General features: G+C 37.5%; 1 protein-coding gene across 1 annotated transcript; it reads left to right on the top strand.

The window, feature by feature from the left end:
- The first annotated feature begins 2,882 nt into the window (after positions 1-2,882).
- On the top strand, positions 2,883-12,547 carry LOC134494028 (transmembrane protein 14C-like). Its single transcript, XM_063298905.1, has 5 exons — positions 2,883-3,247; positions 4,531-4,607; positions 8,909-9,010; positions 9,790-9,877; positions 11,498-12,547. The coding sequence occupies exons 2-5, from the start codon at positions 4,532-4,534 to the stop codon at positions 11,553-11,555; spliced, it is 324 nt and encodes a 107-aa protein (XP_063154975.1). The 5' UTR covers positions 2,883-3,247; position 4,531; the 3' UTR covers positions 11,556-12,547.
- The last annotated feature ends 6,250 nt before the right edge of the window (positions 12,548-18,797 follow it).

The following is an 18,797-nucleotide window of genomic DNA, read 5'->3' as shown; positions in this document are numbered from 1 at the left end:
AGGACACCTTTAAAGGGGAGCCTGTCCATTTGTTTCAATGAAGAGCAAACATTCCTGCAGAAATTATCCTTGCTTATGAGCTATGTATGCTTAACACACTTCCTGTAACTGTAGGTGACAATCTTTGCCTGAGATGCAGGATTCATGGTTCTGTCAACTCTGCCCAGAAATGTAATAGGTTGCAGGGTTTTCCTTATTGGTGTACCAGGGCCACCGAGGTAGAACAGAAGCAACCCCTCTTTCTGCTTGCTTTTTCTTTTTCTTTTTCTTTTTCTTTTGCATATGATTTTTTAAACTGTTTTGATTACAATAGTAAAAACTAATACAAACTAAACTTAAAGATAAAAGAATATGAAAACAAATATTGTAGGATTTTATTTCTCTTCAATTCTTCTTTATCCCATTGCACAGACTTCTTCAAGGGTTTAACGAGCCTCTTTTGTGGATCCAATACAAATACATTTTCCAGGTCATTCTCTTGGTTTGTCATTTCTTTTTCCCCTTTAATTTTTAAACTTGGCCTGTTATTTGTAGTTCCACTTTCAGTACTTTTTCTCTCTCGTTAGACAAAATTTGCTCCATATCCATCATTCCCTCATTGACATCTTTTGGACTCAATCTATCCATAGAATCAGACATCCTTACCGACACTGTTGATATTGTAGCTGCTAATTTCTGGCTCTTTTCTTCAGAGATCTCCTTTAATATTTCCAGTGTTATGTTTTGTGTCATTTTGTAAGTCCCAGTTAACCAACACCAAAAGCTGGCTTGTATTGTTTTTCCTTCTATTTAGAGTCTTTAGTCCCCTCTAGGGTCCAGTTTCTAAAATCATAAAGTCACTTATCTTCATTATGAACCAAGATAGCCAAAACAACTCTGGTTCCCATGAGAAGCTATTTTTTATAATTAATTCCAAAATCTTATGGTAAAAGTCAATATTCCAAATTTAACAGGATCCTTAATCCATTTGTAACTTTCTTAGATCAAAATCTTATTTAGCTTTTTGCTGTTTATTTCAAATTCTTTATATTCTTAAGCTTGTTATTAATTTTTCTTTTGTTCAGAGTTGAAGTTAAACTCACCCAATCATTTTTCAGACTTGTCATTCTGAAGGTCTCTTAATAGCTTTAAGATGGTTAATAGGCAATTTCCAAAGTGATTAGAAAGTGAGGCTTGCAAACTTAGTGCTCTTTAAAAGGCTCTGCCACAGTTGCAAGACTAATCCCTTCCCTTCGTCTCCCGGTGCTCAGACCTGCGGAAGACTGCTGTCCTGTGGTCTCCTTGCAAGAAGGAGCTGTCTGGAGCACATGTGGGTGATCTCCTGTCCTCTCATCCAGAAAGGTTCTGAAGAACCAGTCCACTCACTGGTTCTTTCATCTTTGCTGCAGTCATTGGTTCTGCTTTCACAGACATCTTCAGTTCGCCATGCCTCCCCTGGAAGTTCCCGACCCCTCTTTCTGCTTCCAACTCATGGTGCGCTGCATCTAGACAGAGTCCAGTTATTTTAGCATCTGAGACAGAAAATAACTAGAATCTTCCCTTCCCTGCATCAACAGTTAAGTAATACATTAAATAATTCAATGACTTCTTAGGGAACCCAGCCTGAAATTATTTTCTCTTTCTGCTAAGTGGTAAAATTGGCCTTGCTTTCAATTTTGAATCTGGATTACGATAGATCTTAATGGCTTTATAAACATATATATCCCCTTTTACTGTGATTCTCTTGAAAATAAAAATTTAACGAAGTAAAGAATTTTTAACACAAATAACTAGAAATTGCAGAAGCAGGTTAGAGAATACAGTATATCTGGGGAAGATTTTTAATTTGCCCAGTTTATGATTATTTGATCCCAGTTAATAACATTATATACAGTTGGAAATAATATGTGTTTGAGGGGTTACCAAGTTATTTTAAATATAAAATACTGAGGAACAGAAGGGTTACATTTTTTTGCCTGTCTTGTTGCACTTTCATACTCCTAATTGTGGATTACAGAATAAGTAGCTAAAAGTGCTCCAGGCCAACTGAAAGAGTAGTCATACTCAGACACCAGTCTATTGCACTTGTGCAGAGATGGTGGTAGAATTTGGATTCCCATGTGGCCCTTAATCAATACTGAGACTTGTTTGTTGAATTTTTGGGAGGAGCGATGTAACAAGGATTGTTAATTACATGAGAATGGAGATTTTAAAAACCAAATCTGAAAGGAGGAACTGAAAAATGGAATCCATGGAAAACCAACCAAAGAGTATTGTGGAATGTTGAAGTAAAAGATAGATTTGAAAACAAAAGGAAAGCAAAACATATTGGGACAGAAATATTGGCGAAATGAAACCTATGGAATAGAAAGCTGAAATGAAAATAAGCAGTATGTGGACTCTTATGAACTGAAGGAAGTATAATTCAGGGCTGTACTGTACAAACCTAAAAGTAAACAAATCCTATTATATTTAATGCGGTTAACTTCCGGGTAATTGTAGATGGGGTTGCAATTTTAGTTCCGTTACAAATGTAATTGAAGCTGCATCGCGCCTCATTCTCCCGGAAGTCGTTATAATTTCTGGAACTAGAGAGCCAATGAGAGATTTTAGAATTATCATATTGCATCATTTAGCGTCGATTTTCAGAACTGCAAAAATATCCAGAATCCTGAATTTTATTTTAAATCACAACGAGACACCTTCGCGATGTTTAAGTACTGCTTAGGACGAAACCCCCGAGAAGCTGAGGCGTTGGCGTTCAAACGTGCTAAAGGCTTTATTCTGATGTTTGACTCCACTTCTGACAGATGGTTGCATTCCGTTCAGACGTCTGACACAGCACATCTGCGTTGAGGTTGCAAGCTACGCTGGGAACTCAGTGAAACACCCCGGAAGAAGGCAAAGTCCAGCCAGTTTTGTAACAGTGCCGAGAAAACTATAGGGATGTGATCTCCAGAAGCCGAGGTCTTGCTGAAAGCAAATTAACTTATTTTAGTTTATCTGCTTACTGCCGGAGACCATTCTTGTAAGGGATGGGCTGAAAACTCTGGGCAATACGCTGTTTGGCCATAGCTTTTGCAAAAAAAACAAAACAATAAAACACCCAACCCTTACCTCAGGGGGCTGCACTGATTGGCCCGTGTCACGTGCATTGCTCTTCTGCAGTTCTCGAACTCCCGGGCTGGTTCGATAGTAGAAGGTTCGCTTGACAGCAACACTGGTTTTCTGGCTCTGCAGACCGTTCTAATTGTTCCTGCACCGTGGTGTAAGTAACCGCATTAAATGAAGATACCTGAGTCTTTGCATTAATAGGGAGCATTCGGATTCATAATATTATATTTTGGCATACGACAATGGCCAGGGACTTTCTGACTGTATATATTACTGTATTGTATCCCTGGTAAATACATTTGATAGATGATGAAGGAAGCTTTGAGCCAATATATCCGTGCAGCTCTAAATCAGATATTATTGAGAGCAAATGATCTTTTCCCATAAAACTTCACAGGATCTGCAGAATAATAGGTTTTACTAATAATAATAAGAATAAGGCTCCTGATTATGTTCTCTTGACTTATGCAGCATTATTCCTCAGACTGGCTATGCGACAGAATAGCTGATCACTTACCATAAGGATTGTCTGAGAAACTCAGCAACTGCACGTTTCATAGATTGATGATCTCTGGAATCAAACCAGTGTTTGTTCCATTTATATTCACCTTCCCTCCCTGAAGTGCAGAATTGAGTTCAGGGTAACCTAATAAGGCAATTCAGGCGGAGAGTCTTGTTTTATTTCCTTGTCATCTGTTTCTCACTCAGCCCAAAAGTTAGGAAAAGTAATTGTCTGAGTGAATATAATGCCAGTGTTTTGTGTTTAATCAAGCATATATAGAGAGCATATTCAAAACATCCCTACATAGTTACATGGCTTATCCTGCTTTTTTAGCATACAAAGTTGAATGGTTTATTTCTCTCACAGAAATTGTGTACAGTATGGCAAAACACTAACCCAAACTGACATTTTTTTCAGAATAATTAACGAATCTGAGATTGTCTAAAGCAGTGTTTCTCAGCCTAGGCAACTTTAAGATGTGTGGACTTCGACTCCCAGAATTCCCCAGCCAGCATGGCAGGCTGGGGAATTCTGGGAGTCGAAGTCCACACATCTTAAAGTTGCCTAGGCTGAGAAACACTGGTCTAAAGATTTTACCCTCAAGCAATAGAAGCAGCAAGCAAGGACATACACTCTTTTAAATATCCATCTTAAAGCATGGAAGCATTTATAGATAGAAATAGGGGTGAGGTATTTTAGGTTTTCCACATGCTACAGACAAGTAAAAGGCAGAGCAGTAACTTTGGTAATCTTAATTGCAAAGGTTAAATTTTCAAGTGATAATTGTAAGAGACAAGGACATGTGAAATAATGTAATTTCACTTTCAGGGTTTCCACTAATTAAAGCATGTCTAACTTGAGCATAAGTCTGAATGGGATTTACTCCCTGATCACCATGAAGATGACTGCAGCTGAAATGTTGTGTTATGTTCCAGGATGGGATTGGACTGGATTGGCTTTAGCTACGCAGCTTTAGTAGCTTCTGGTGGAATAATTGGCTATGCAAAAGCAGGTAGAGTATTGGTGTCTCCTTGTTTATAAAGTCCCTGAAATGGAAAGTTCTCAAGTAAAAAAGTTTCTTTTTTCCCTAGCATGCATCGTTCAGCCTGCATGCTGATAATAAGATGCCATTATTATTCTTGCGATAGGATGGTGTTTAACTGTTGCAGGGAATAGATTCCTATTTGAGGTACTGTTCTGGAGTGATAATCTTACAAACCAGTCTCTGCTGTTGCATACTGATATCTTACTGTAACACCCAATTTTGTATGGTGCAAGTGACATTGCTTTTGCCTTTATTAATTTATTTATTGCCTTTTCCTGTCTTGCGTTTTGTATCTGCTGAAGAGTTAAGTTGCATCATAAAGGCTCTCTGGATAAATGGCACTGAGGACAAGTGCTGCAATGTGAACAGAAGACGTTAAGCTCTGCAGATGTAGCCACAACTTTCTAAAAATTATCTTTGTCATTGAGGTGTAATATTTTCCAGGTATGGAAGGAAAATATTGATGGAGGGCATAGTGCTGACAGAACAGTTTTAGAGGTGTTCTGATGTTGGAGAACACCTTTTTGCTAAATAAGCAGTGAAACTGCAAGGTGGGTGGGGGGATGCAACAGGTACAATAGTTGTTTTCTTATTATATCTAAATATATTTACTACTTTAACAACATGTAGTAGACTACATATACATCTTATGGCTGCAATCTTACAGATGTACTTCACTTAATTTGGACTTAGTACTGTTTAAATCAGTAAAGCTTACTTCTCAAGAGGATTGTATTGTAAAATGTATAAAACCATTTTTGTTTGATAAACCCTTTTTACCCAGTATTATAGACAGGGGTTCAGCTTGTTGTTCTAACCACACTCAGTTGAAAAAATAGAAAAAAGAGATCAAATTAAGTGTTGAAAAAGAATATGTCAATGCTGCAGCAAACAGGTTATCTGATTTTAGATACTAGTATAATCTTCAGTATTATGTAGGACAGAAAGGGGTCTTAAAAGCTCAGAAAACAAACATTTCTATAATAAAACTATGCCTTTTTAATATTAGTGTTTCATTATCATATACAGAATGCAGTCTGGTGCATATTGATAGTTTCTAATTCTGTCTAAAGCAATATAAAATATTACCAGCTTCAGAACAAGTGAGACTTAAAACAGTATCTGATCATTTTTTCAGATTTTACTTGTTTCAGAATAAGAAATTATGATTAATAAATGGTTTTTAAGATGGTTAAGTTGTGCCACAAATAGAAGAGTAAAGAGGCCATTTGCATGACAAAGGAATTGTGCATACTCTGGGTTATTAAACTGAGGTATAGCTGTTCAGGCATAGCCCATAGCAATAAATGTGAACAGAACATGTTAGGTTCTGCCAATGTGGCCACAACTTTCTAAAAATTATCTTTGTCGTTGGAGTGTAATATTTTCCAGCTATTATTATTGATGGAGGGCATACTCTGTCATATACCGCTGGAACTTTTATTGCTTTAATTAGTGTTTGAAAGATCCATATTCTGTCTGAGATTCATGAACTTCAAAAAATAGATATTTTCATCAATTAATGGCACACTTTTTCTATTTTGAAAATGATCTATGAAAAGTATGACTGCTGGTTTCTTAAAAATAAATTTTAATTTTGAAAAAAAGTGTTTTTTTTTAGTTTTCTCCTTTTCCTGGAGTGCTTTTAAGGGGAACACAGTGTTTTTTCCAGGTCTTTACATTGATTTAATAGAAGATTCTACAAAGATAAGAACTTTAACTTATTTGTTCTTGGAAGAAAACTATATGTTTTCCCGTCATCAGCACCAATGGCATTTTTAATAAACAAACAGGAACCAGGTCTAAGTAATGAATGATAGGGAATTGGTAATAACAATGGTAAAAATCAGGGTATTGCAACAAAAATTCCCTTGGCCTACCTTCTTTTCTGAGTTTACCTGTATAAATCCTACCTGTTTGAATAGATTGGCAGTAAGACTTTTTCATGTCATATATAGGGTTCCATCTGATCCTCTGGTAGGACTTTGATAAAATGGGGTGCTGATTACTCATTTGCCCCCTGAGGATAAAGGTCAAGGAGGTGGATTCAGAATTGGGGGAACAGATTCAAATGCTGTTTTGCTGTTCTTGTCATTCATCTGAACTCCACTGTGGGTTAGAGGTCATACGGATTAAAATAAAAGCAAAGAGATCAGCCATGTGTTTAAGACACCTGTTTGAACAATTTTAAAGATCTTTGAGCCCTAGTACTGGCATGTATTTCTAGGGCCTTCTGAAGTGTATTCATAATTATGATGTCAGTCTTTCTGCATCTTCATGGTGGTCTTGTAGACATGATAGAGAAATGGCTCAATAAAAGGAAATCTTAAGTTCTTTTAATAGAGCTTGTGATGCTTCAGTTCCAATTAGGTTTGACCTGTAAATAGAACAAGAAACATTAGCAATCAATATTGAAAGCCCCTGCAAATGTGATTATCAGGACTGTTCAACAATAATTCAAAAATATTGATATTTCCTCAGTTTTTTAAGGTCACCTGTCTCCATATATAAACTTTTAATGGAATTAAAAACAGTCTCCTCAGCCATTTTTGTAGAATAACACAGGATAATCCTCTGCAAGAGTAATGCACTCCAAAGGTTTAATTTAAGGACATCAAAGTCAATGTGAAGTTTTATGAAGAGAATGCTGGATTAGGAAAAAGCAGGAATACATTTTAAACTGATTATCATTTCCTTTTTTTTTTAGGCAAGCAATTAGTATTCTTTGACATTGCACTGAAATTATGAAAAGTGGGGTTTTTGAAGCACAAGCTGTACTTTACATAACTTGGATGCAATTTCAAATTCTGGTTTCATCAAACCTGAGAGGGACTTGGAGTGAAAAGCAAATTCCTAGATAAAGAACAGCTGGGTCAGCTGTGGGATGCAAACTCTTAAGGGTAATCCTACTGTTGGATAGGAAAATCCATAAGCCAAAGACCCCCTTGAGCCAAAGCCTAAGCCCTGCCAAGCCAAAGGAAGAGAGGAACAGCATTTTCTTGCTTTTCTCTTCCCACTTTTGAGATTTTTATTTTAATTATTTCCTTGCCATTAGAAACAATGGTAGGAAATTACATACACCACTGCTGGGCTTTTGTATAATTCTTCCTGGACCAAAGTTTATCTGGGTACAAGGAAGGCTTTGAGAGACATTTTGGTGTAGAGGCTACAGACTGTGAGTTCCAGTCCTGCTTTAGGCATGAAGCTGGCTGGATGACTTTGGACCAATCACTCACTCTCAGCCTTAGGAAAAAGTCAAGGGTAAGCCACTTCTGAAAATGCTGCCAAGAACATCGCATGGACTTCTATATGTAGTCAGACTGACTTGAAAGCATGCACACACAGAAAAGGAAGGCTTTGAATCCTGTAGATCCAACACTTTCATCCATCTACCTAGGGTCATATCGACTGTCCACTCCTTTTTGCCTCCACCAAGCACTGGCTGGAGTGATAAGAGACCTGGCATTTCCAAGAGGGTCTTTGAGGTTGCATTTTCTTCCAACAGCACTTTCTTTTTCTTCCGAAGTGACAGTCTGATCTATCCTATGGCCTTTGGGATACTCATCTAAGGACCAGAGAATTTCAACTTGCCTTAACTTTTAAAGAGTACAGCCATGTCTACTTATCACTAAGGAGATAAGGCTGTGAGAGAGAGCTTGGTGTAGTAGTTACGACACCAGGCTAGAAACTGGGAAAGTGTGAGTCTAAGTCCCACCTTAGGCTCAAAGCAAGCTGGGTGACCTTGGGCCAGTCATTCTGTTTCAGCCCTAGGAAGGAGGAAATGGCAAACCACTTCCAAAAATCTTGCCAAGAAAATTGCAGGGACGAGTCTAGGCAGTTGCCAGGAATCAAGACAACTTGAAGACACACAGAGAAAAAGATAAGACTGGATTCTTTATATTTTTCATACCTCAATTTAGTTTTATTACCAACGTTCAGTAAGAGGCTTCATTTCTCTTTCTTTAACAATATACTGACCGTTCTTCCCTTTCCTTCTACTCCATCCTGTTTTTCTCCATGCTATCCCCTTTCCTTTTGTTCCTCCATTTATAACCCTCCGGATGCCAAAATCTTTTAAATATCATGGTGTAAATCATGCCGCCTGACTTGCGGTACTTAATCCTTCCTGTTTAAGAGAATTACAAGGAGACTAAAACCCCAATGAAGTCTAAAAAAATCTCATCAAATGGTTATAACAACAACAACAACAACACTGCCTGTCCAATATAGTTCTCTTTAACAACCACAGTTCATTTTGTTTATTCAAGGTAGTGTCCCGTCTTTAGCTGCTGGTCTTCTTTTTGGGGGCTTAGCTGGACTTGGAGCATACCAACTGTCTCAAGACCCAAAGAACATTTGGCTTTCTCTGCGTAAGTCTGCCTTGAACAAATACATATTTAAGATGCATAAATGTAATTATTGCAAGCCTTTGATTTCACTTTGTTTGATACCATTTGCCCAAACAGTACAGTTGATTTTGCTCAATACTAGAGCAGCAAAATCCTTAAATAGAAATTGCAAAAATCGTATGGATTTTTTAAAATAAGGACACTAATTTGCAGTAAGTATGGGCAAATATCAAAAACTGATGGAAGAAACTTTTGGAAACCATTTGATGGATGAAAACCACATTGCCAAAAGTAAGTAAAGGCACTAATAGATTCAGCTCAAATCCATTATGTTAGCCATTAATCATTATGAGATATCTTATTCTCCCAAGAAATAGATGCTCAGTAGAATGAAATTATTATCAAAGCTATAATTAAGTTACCTTTCTAAGAGTCATACATATGGGGTTTATCATTCAGATTTGTTGGTATAGTTTGGTTTGTTCAATTTACTGTCATAGGCCAAAAAATACAAGAGAAATAAAAGAGGAAAATATCTTCAAAATAAAACATAATTTTAAAAGCCAGATAAGAAGAGGACTGTTAGGATATATTTGAGGTGGAAATGCAAGCATTCTTAAAAAGTGTTCAGTTGAGAATGTGGCAATGTAGGGAGTGCACATTTTGACCCTTAGAATTTTTAAAGATGAAATATTAAGTGAATATTGTTGGCTTTTCCTTATCATCCTTTTCAGGTTGGCAGTTCCTTACAGAAACACACATGAGATAATGATGCATTGCATGTGTTTTGTTTTAATTAGTTGCTTCTGGAACCTTAGCTGGCATTATGGGAGTGAGATTCTACAACTCAGGGAAATTCATGCCTGCAGGATTGATTGCTGGGGCAAGGTATTATGCTGCATGCTTTTATGTTCTCACTGTTGCATTAAGGGTACAGTCTTGTGTTCACTTTTGGGGGAGTTTTATTAAAGGTAGTGAGATTTGTATGTCTAAGGATCAACAAACAGCACTGTGCTGTAATCGTGTTTTTCAAAAACTACTCTGACAATTAGTACTAATAGCCTTTTAAAATTTTAATAGTTTTAGATTAAACAACATTATGCTTTTTAAGTAGGACCAAATTGACACTGAGCAGTCCCATAGCTTTGGAAACTGGGTCTGAACTGTCTCCAAAATGTTTCTCTTCCTCTCTCTTCCACCTACCCTGGCCACAAGTATGTACTTTTTTTTCCCCCAGGCTGAGGGCCATGCTTGGCTATTAAATGATGTGTCAACATGTGATCAGAAACAGGAGAAGGAAGTGGAACAAAAACTAAGTTAGGCTTAAGTTAGCTTTAAATTAGCTTTCAGTTAGCATTCTTAATACCATTAATGTGATTCCCATGTGTGTAATCATTTCCCCCATCTGTCACATTAAAAATGACAATTCAGTAGAAATTGGAAAGGCTCTCAGGGGCAGATTTAGCCTCCGAGTCTTTGGTTATGCACCCCGGGTTATAGTCTGCCTTCCTTTTTCCAATCAACTGCCATACTCTAGACCAGTGTTTCTCAATCTGGCAACATGCTGGCTGGGGAATTCTTGGAGTTGAAGCCATACATCTTAAAAGTTGCCAAGATTGAGAAACACTGCTCTAGAGTAAAGTGACCACAGTGGTTGCATACAAATATTTCTATCAAGAACATTCCTTCTTTGCCCCATGAATCACCCTTTTGAGAGACAATGGCAGGAAGTATTTTCCCACTGTCAACAGCTGAGAGAAGCATTACTTTTAATTGGTTTTAAGAGAGTGCACAATGTCAGATTGGCAAGGCTGGTCAGTGGAGCCGTCAGTCTACTTGATCACTGCTAGACTAGTGTCAGGCAGTGATGTGGATCTCAGCATCGCTGAGCAACCCTAAGGTGAGGCTACTAAAATGCAATACCAAAACAGCTAATTTTGGTAGCACTATTTTTGAATGTTTATTTTCAACAAAAGTAAGGGAGAAATAAATGCATTCAATCTTTGAAGCAAAATTCATAAATTTCTGTACTTAACTATGACTACCATTGCCTCCCCCCAAAAAATCTGAAGATTGAAAAAGTTTTGGCTCTGGTCACCCACTGATATCCGTATATGTCCCAGGGGCATCTGCAGCAAATTCAATTGACACCAAAACTATGTCATCACATAATACCATCATTATGAATTCATATCTGATGTCTGGTGGAAGTATGGCATTTCCATAACGATGTGACCATGATCATGCTTGTATTGTCATCTTTTCCTCCTCCCCTGCAGATGCCCATGATGTTTCAGGTTGCATCCCCAGCAGTTTTCAGAAGCTAAAAATAATATATTTTTAAAAAGTAGCAGCTCTCCCTGCCAATGTATTTGCTTTTTCTATTTGTCTCTAATTAGAACCAAAATCAAAATGTTTGGAATGGAGCAAAAATAACACCATTAATGCAGGAGCTGGCTTTTCCATTTTCCTTTATTTCCCACAAACTGTCTATATTTTCCTTTCAAGTCTGATGATGGTTGGGAGACTTGGACTGAAGATGTATGACAAACCACACAATGGATAATGGGGCGTTCTCTGTGGCTAAGAAGACGGACTGCACATCAGGCCAAATATGCCATGCTAAACTCAGCAAAGCACATACCCTAATTCTCAAGTGGCCACATTAAAACCAGACATGTTTGTGAATATAGACACTCTTTTGTATACAAGCATTTCTTTCTCCATTCCAGTAGGAACTATTGATTGGTATGGTAACTTCCTTGTAATATTCCTTTACCCTCAAAGTAGTAGCAATAGAAGTAGCTGGAAAAAGACAAAGAAGCAGCTGGCTGAGCTAAGAACAGAGATAATAAACAGTGATCCAGCAGGGGAGATCTTTTTTATCTGTTGTGCTGTAAAAGAGAGAGAGAATAGGGTCGGCCAGCGCTTTTTTCTACTCCAGTGTCCCTGTGTCTCTTTTAAAGAGCTGTGTGGGCATGGTGCTGACTCTGTTTGCTGGTGTCACATCATCTCATCCAGATCAGGGAGCAACACCACTCATGTAGACATTTCCAGCATCAAAGAACCAGTGAACTTTCCCCTACCTGTTGTGCTCCAGATGCTTATGTCTCTGCAGTTGCCTTAGGCCAGCTTTCTGTAACCTAGTGTTGATCTGATGTACTGGAAGTACAGTTTTCATCATTCCCAACCAAGATGGTCAATTGCTGGAAATGAAGGGGTTTCCAGATCTGTACATGGGGAGGACATCGGGATGGAGGTAAATAGACTGAACTTTCAGCTCTTAGTTTGTCCATGAAGAAACAGGGGGATCATTTTTCCCCCTTACTAAAATGCTCCTAAAATAAATTAGGTTTATGTGAGCAAGTCGGTATTTAACATTGTACTCTGGTCTTTTTTCTCAAGCTGTTGTTAATCACTGTTAATAAGAAGGGGTTGAAATGCAGTCTTTGATCATGAATCTGTGCCTTGCCATTTTATCTAGCAATAGAGAAAACACTAAATTGGTTCTTGTCTGTGATTTCTTCATGCTATTAAAACCCTCTAAAATTACATAAAGCTTCTACTGTGATTTCTTTAAAGAAAGTTTCTGACATGGTCTAGAAATTGTAGGAGTTTGCTATAGCATGTACAAATACCTTGCAGTCTGTAAGATCAAAACTTGCTTTGGAAAACAGCCAATACTTGCTTTTTAAGTCTCTATCTTATTTTAATTACTGGTCTTTATACAACTACATATTGATGATCTTCCACGGAATGCTCCAGAAATCCTGCAGCCCAAGAAAAAAGGGTTTCTCTGAGCTCAGAATAGAGTATATCACAGTGAGCCAGAGCCAGTTATCCCTCTCCCTCCAGATGTTTCAGATTCAACTCTCATAACTTCCCCCTTGCATGACTAATGAATCTAGAAAGCACTCACCTTGGAAAGGCTTAGACCGAGATGGTGGCAACTCATTAACTTTATCCTTGACTAAGTGAAGATATGGCATGTGTTGTATTCTGGACTAGACTTTCCTTTGAATTTAGGACATGGAAGTAGAGAGCTTGGGTTATAGTAGGATTCCCCTCAAAAGCCATGACTGCATTTTACAGCCAGCTGAAATGCAAAAACTTCAAGCATTATCCTAAAGAAACAAAAATGCTAACTTTAATTTTCAGGGTGCTCTGCAACAGTGCTTCATAAACAAGCGCTATGTAGGAAGGATGAACCTAGCGAAGTAAGAATACTTTTTAAAGCTATTGTTATCGCTTTGTTGAACATTTAGAGGAAAAGATTTTCGGTTGACAAAGCTACCATGCAGAGTGGTTAATTCTCAGAAGAGTCACCATGTAGTAATTCCTGCTAACTGCTCCTCCTCTACGGCCCTGGACAGAGACCTCAGTTTCAGGAAGCAGAGATGAGCGCTGTATATATTTGCTTGACCTCAAGTGTTCCAGATAATGCATACAGATGTTAGCATATACAATACAAGTCACCTTTATTAACGCTGATTAATAACTGAAACTATGGCTATGCTGTTACGTTGTAAGCAATTTCACACTTGTTTCCCCTTTTCACAGACAGTTAGGGTGAAGACGCCAGAAACAATACACATTGGGAATTACTCCTCTGGTCAGAATCCCTAGATCAGAAGAGACAGATCGTGTTTAAGATGTTAGTGGGTTTTATACCATCTTGAATAATATTATGACATCATCCTAGCAACCTGTAAGAACTAAAAATGTTAAGCAGAAAAACTTGTGGAATGCAAATAGCAATCCCCAAAATATTCCAGCAGGACCTCTTGAAACAGATCAGCATAGCGGCTACAAAAAATGTATGCATCCAAGATACGGATGCCTGATGCACATGGAACTAATTATCTGCATACTACTGAGATGACTTATGGATCAAGTGTGATAAAGGAGAAATAAAAAGTATATAAGCAGCTAAAACATGGGATTGAAATACATATTATGATATAGAATGGGGGGGGGAAAGCCCACAGGTTGAGAGCCAGAGTGTTATAGCTGATGAAGTGTTGGATTAGGAGCAGGGAACCAGGATTTCCCAAGTTCTAATCTAATTCTAGTTCTACCTTAACCACATGGAAGCTCAGCAGGTGCTTCAGACCAACCACTCTCAACCCAGTCTATCTTACAGGAGAAGAATTGGAGAAGGGAGTTTATGTACTGTAAGCTGTCTTGAGCTCTTGGAGGAAAAGCAGAACATAGAAACAAAATGAGTTTAACTTCCCTGGTGCTTAGTTGACTAGGTCAATTAACTCTTTCTGTTTTTTTCACAATACTTTACCACATCCTAGAGCAGCGTTTCTCAACCAGGGTTCCGTGGGACCCTAGGTCTCTGTGAGAGGTCACTAGGGGTTCCCTGGGAGATCACCATTTGTTTAAAAAAATTATTTCAAATTCAGGCAATTTCACATTAAAAGAGGTAAGTTTTATTCTTTATTTTAGTTTAAGAACACCGTTAGTGCATATATACACACATACACATGAAACGAATATAACAATTTTGTGACTTCTGGCCTATATGTGAGCCAGAACGTGCAGGGGTTCCCCAAGGCTTGAAAAAAATTTTCAGGGGTTCCTCCAGGGTCAAAAGTTGAGAAAGGCTGTCCTAGAGGTATCCACAAGGTTCAAACTTTTGCCAAATGATGAAAGTTTTTGTGTTGTCGTGACACACATTCTATCCCTTTCATATGTGCGCATGATGTCACCATGCACTTGCAAAAGCGGCACAGCAACAGTGCTATGCTGCTTTCATCATTTGATGCCTCTTAATTGCAGACGCAGTTGTGGCAACAGGACCAATGCGGTACACTTTCTAAAGTTAGATTGACAGGGCAACTCAGGGAAAAGTAAATCCAATGCTTAATTTGCTCTTCTCAATATGACACCTTGCTGTTCGTATAATCTGTAAGAGCAGCTGCTGAGCAATGCCCTGACATCCTATGAACTGCAGACAGCTGAATGATTTGCTTGCAAAAATATCTTCAGCCACTTAATTTTTTTTAGCAAAACATTGCATACCTTCTCTCCAAGAAATCATTGTATATGGAGCATATTGATCTGCAAACACTGTAAGCCTGATTTCATGGCTTCATTTCATTACAAAGGACAGAGAACTCAGATTACAACATAACTACTGTACAAGCAAGAAATCTTTAATATGTGTGTGTGCATGTACGGAAGAGATAAACACAAGAGGAGCAGACCTCTGCCTAGGTGTGCAGCTAGGGAAAAGAGGTGGGACTATTTATTTATTTTTATCCCACCTTTATTATTTTTATAAATAACTCAAGGAGGCGAACATAACTAATACTCCTTCCTCCTCCTATTTTCCCCACAACAACAACCCTGTGAGGTGAGTTAGGCTGAGAGAGAGTGACTGGCCCAAGGTCACCCAGCCGGCTTTTGCGCCTAAGGCCGGACTCACAGTCTCCTGGTTTCTAGCCCAGCACCTTAACCACTATACCAGACTGGTCTAGTTCCTTCAAAGATATTTATAAGATTTATAAATTTATAAAATTTATAAGATTCCTTCAAAGATACAGGAATCTTATTTATAAGATGGCACTTCGTAGAAAAAGTTACCTTGATGGTACATAGTATCAGAAACGGGGGATTGCAGGGGGAATCAAAAATAAGAGGTGATGACCATGATGACAAAATCAAAGCCCTGCCCCTTTCTTACATGCCTTTCCCTTGATCAGAACTGCTGATAGAGCCAGTTTTATTGGTCCTTCATCCTGGCACATTACAGCTTGAGAAATGCTTTCCATATTCTTATTTATTAATATTCAGCATAAAGACTGAAAAAGAGTAGGGGAAAATGTTCTATGTACCCACACACACACACACACACCAGAGGCCAAAATAGATCCATGCTGTTCTGTGACAGCTGTATGTTCAAGTATTATAAGCCAACCTGGAAGAGCCATATCTGCCTTGCATTGAGTGCTGGAAGGGTGTTGTCCATTTGGAAACATCCCTGTCTTAAAGGTATCAAAAAAGTTAGAATAATGGAACAACGGAGTTGCTTCCATTCCAGTGTTTGAACCCATGTAGACATTAGCTTACCAGAGATACAGCAGGGCAGAGGAGAAAAATTATTTCTTCTTGCACTATTTCTTGATCCCTGGAATGTGCCTGACACCATTGCTCATCCAAATATTCTTCCCTGGCCTCAAGCCAAACACCAGCATTTCTCAGATCAAAAGTGACCTCTCTACAACATAGGACTATTTTGATTGTAAGGATCACTGAGCGTTGAACTTTAAATAAACAAATCAGCATTTTTAGCAATCCATCTTTGATGCAGCTCAAGGACACATCTGCACAAAACCCTTACTCAGTTGTAACTGACAGTAACCAGGTTAGGAATTGCTGAATGGTAATGAAAAGCAGACTCAAGAGTATAAGCAGCTTAAAACTGTGCGTGAAAACTAGGTTATTGTGGTATAATAGCAAGTCTCAATTCATTTTATAAAGACCAAACAGTGATCTGTAAGATGCAGTTCATTATCTGTTGAACAATGTCTCAGGAAAACACAGAAGCCAAGAATAATTCTTTTGTTTTGCAACACTCAGTTTTGAATAATCAGCATCTGATAATCAGAAATACATGGTTTCTCTTTTTAATTTATTTATATTTATTAAGAGTTTTACATACAGTAAAAGTCAAATCTAAAGAAAAAAGAAAGAAAAAGGTACAAGAAAAGAAAAAAAAGTTTTTGTTTTTTTCTCTGACCAAACAGGTTCAGCTTTGCTATCTCAGCAAGTTCTGACATTTTCACAATCCATTCCTCCACTGTGGAAATTTACTTATTCCATCCTTGAGCATACAATAATCTTGCTGCAGTTACCATATACAAAATCAATCTGCCTTGAGTCTATTCTAGTTCATTGTCCATAGGCCCCAATAAAAAAAGTTCTGGTTTCTTCACAATATTTCTCTTTAAAATCCTTTGCATCATCGTGTGCATTTGTATCCAAAATTTTTTAGCTTACTCACAAGTCCACCATGCATGGTAAAATGTCCCCTCATGTTTTTCACATTTCCAACACTGGTTTGAAATCCCTTTATACATTTTTGATATTTTTTATGGTGTCATATACCAACAATACATCATTTTATAAAAGTTTTCTCTTAAATTATGACACAGTGTAAATTTGATAGCAGCTACCCACATTCTCTCTCAAGTGTCCATCTGTATATTATATCCAAAATTAATAGCTCATTTTGTCATGCAGTCTTTCACCTGTTCATCTTCTGTTTCAAATCTTAACAAAGTGTATACATCTTTACTATTACATGTTCATCATTTATACATAATTCAATTTCAATTTCTGTTTTGTGTTTTTCATTTCCAATGGTTTTTTAATCCATATTAAACCTTTCTCTTGACTGAGCATATGAAAACCATTCAAAACGATGCCCTTCTGCAATCAATTGTTCTCTTGACTTCATCTAGAGATATATGGTTTCTGAACACAGAAGTGAGTTGTACTTTTGCTATCATATCTAGTAGCCACTAATCAATCAGCTTATACAGATCTCTTCATTTTATAAAGGAAACATTACATAATTCCAATTGTACAATAAATTCCCCAGATTAACCTGATGGCTGAACTAATAAAGAAAAATATTTTGGACGTATGCTTGCTTAGCTCAGCAAATTAAATGGACGAAACCCCAAAATTTCCCTAACATTTTATTTGATTTGCAAACTCTGATTGTGAGCCCAAGGTGAGAACGTGCAAGGAAGAGAAGGGGAAAAAAAACCTCTTTGAAAAGGCAGACATAAAACAGCATGAAGTATGTGGATCTGCAGTGCTGCTGACACAGCTATAGACAATGGCATTTTGCCCAGCTGCAGAGGTCTGGGATATTGTTGTCAAAAGCAGCACTAGTGAGAAAGGATTTACATGCTACATCATTATTCGTTTGTTTGTTTGTTTATTTTCAGTAGACATTTAAGAACACAATTTTAAAAAAAAAGATAAAAAATAAAAGATTTACAAGCAATGCAAGATTAAATATAAAATTTGAAGTAACATTAGGTTGGTGCTGCCTTTTAAAGTATCTTGTATCAATTTAAGACTTTAGAACATGTTAAAAATCAAATCGATTTTTAATAATAGCCAGTAACATATGAATCATAACTCAGAATGCAGGGTTAACAAAAAATTCTGTCTAATCCAAGAATTCTGTCCTTAGTCACCAAATCAAACAAAAGCTTAGATATTAAATAGCCTTATATCAAGAGAAGCCCAAACTTTTGATGTAGTACAAGTGCATATGTAGAATTGTGGAATCAGTCCTATTTATCAAATATGAGATTGTTTTTGACACAAATGCATACTCCCACAACTTGATTTGCCATTCTTCCATAGGTGATACATTATCATTTAAGGTACTGGATATCATTATCAACCTTCTTTTGCTCTCTGGTGAGTTGGTTTGTTTATTGAATGTCTTGCCACAGTTGCTCCCAAATTAGTAGAATCTGTTCTTCAATAAATCTACCATTTTCGTACTGAAGGATTCAAATACTCAAACACGAGGTGTCAATTTTTTGGAGAGTTTTTTTCAGAGGTGAGTGGTGTATAAAAGGTTATCTGATCATCTGAGTTGATATGGCACTAAATTCTTTGGTGGTGATAAGCATTTGCTCTACTGTAAAGCTAAAGAGTATTACACCTAGTTTCCTAATTTGAGAAAGGAGAAGGAATGTAGCAATTGATGCCTAGTTGATTTACATTTTTCACTTATGGATATCTCTCCAAGAATGAAAACAGAATTTAC

Source organism: Candoia aspera, chromosome 3, assembly GCF_035149785.1.
Source record: "Candoia aspera isolate rCanAsp1 chromosome 3, rCanAsp1.hap2, whole genome shotgun sequence".
Classification (NCBI taxonomy): domain Eukaryota; kingdom Metazoa; phylum Chordata; class Lepidosauria; order Squamata; family Boidae; genus Candoia; species Candoia aspera.
This window is presented reverse-complemented; position numbering and strand designations above follow the sequence as displayed.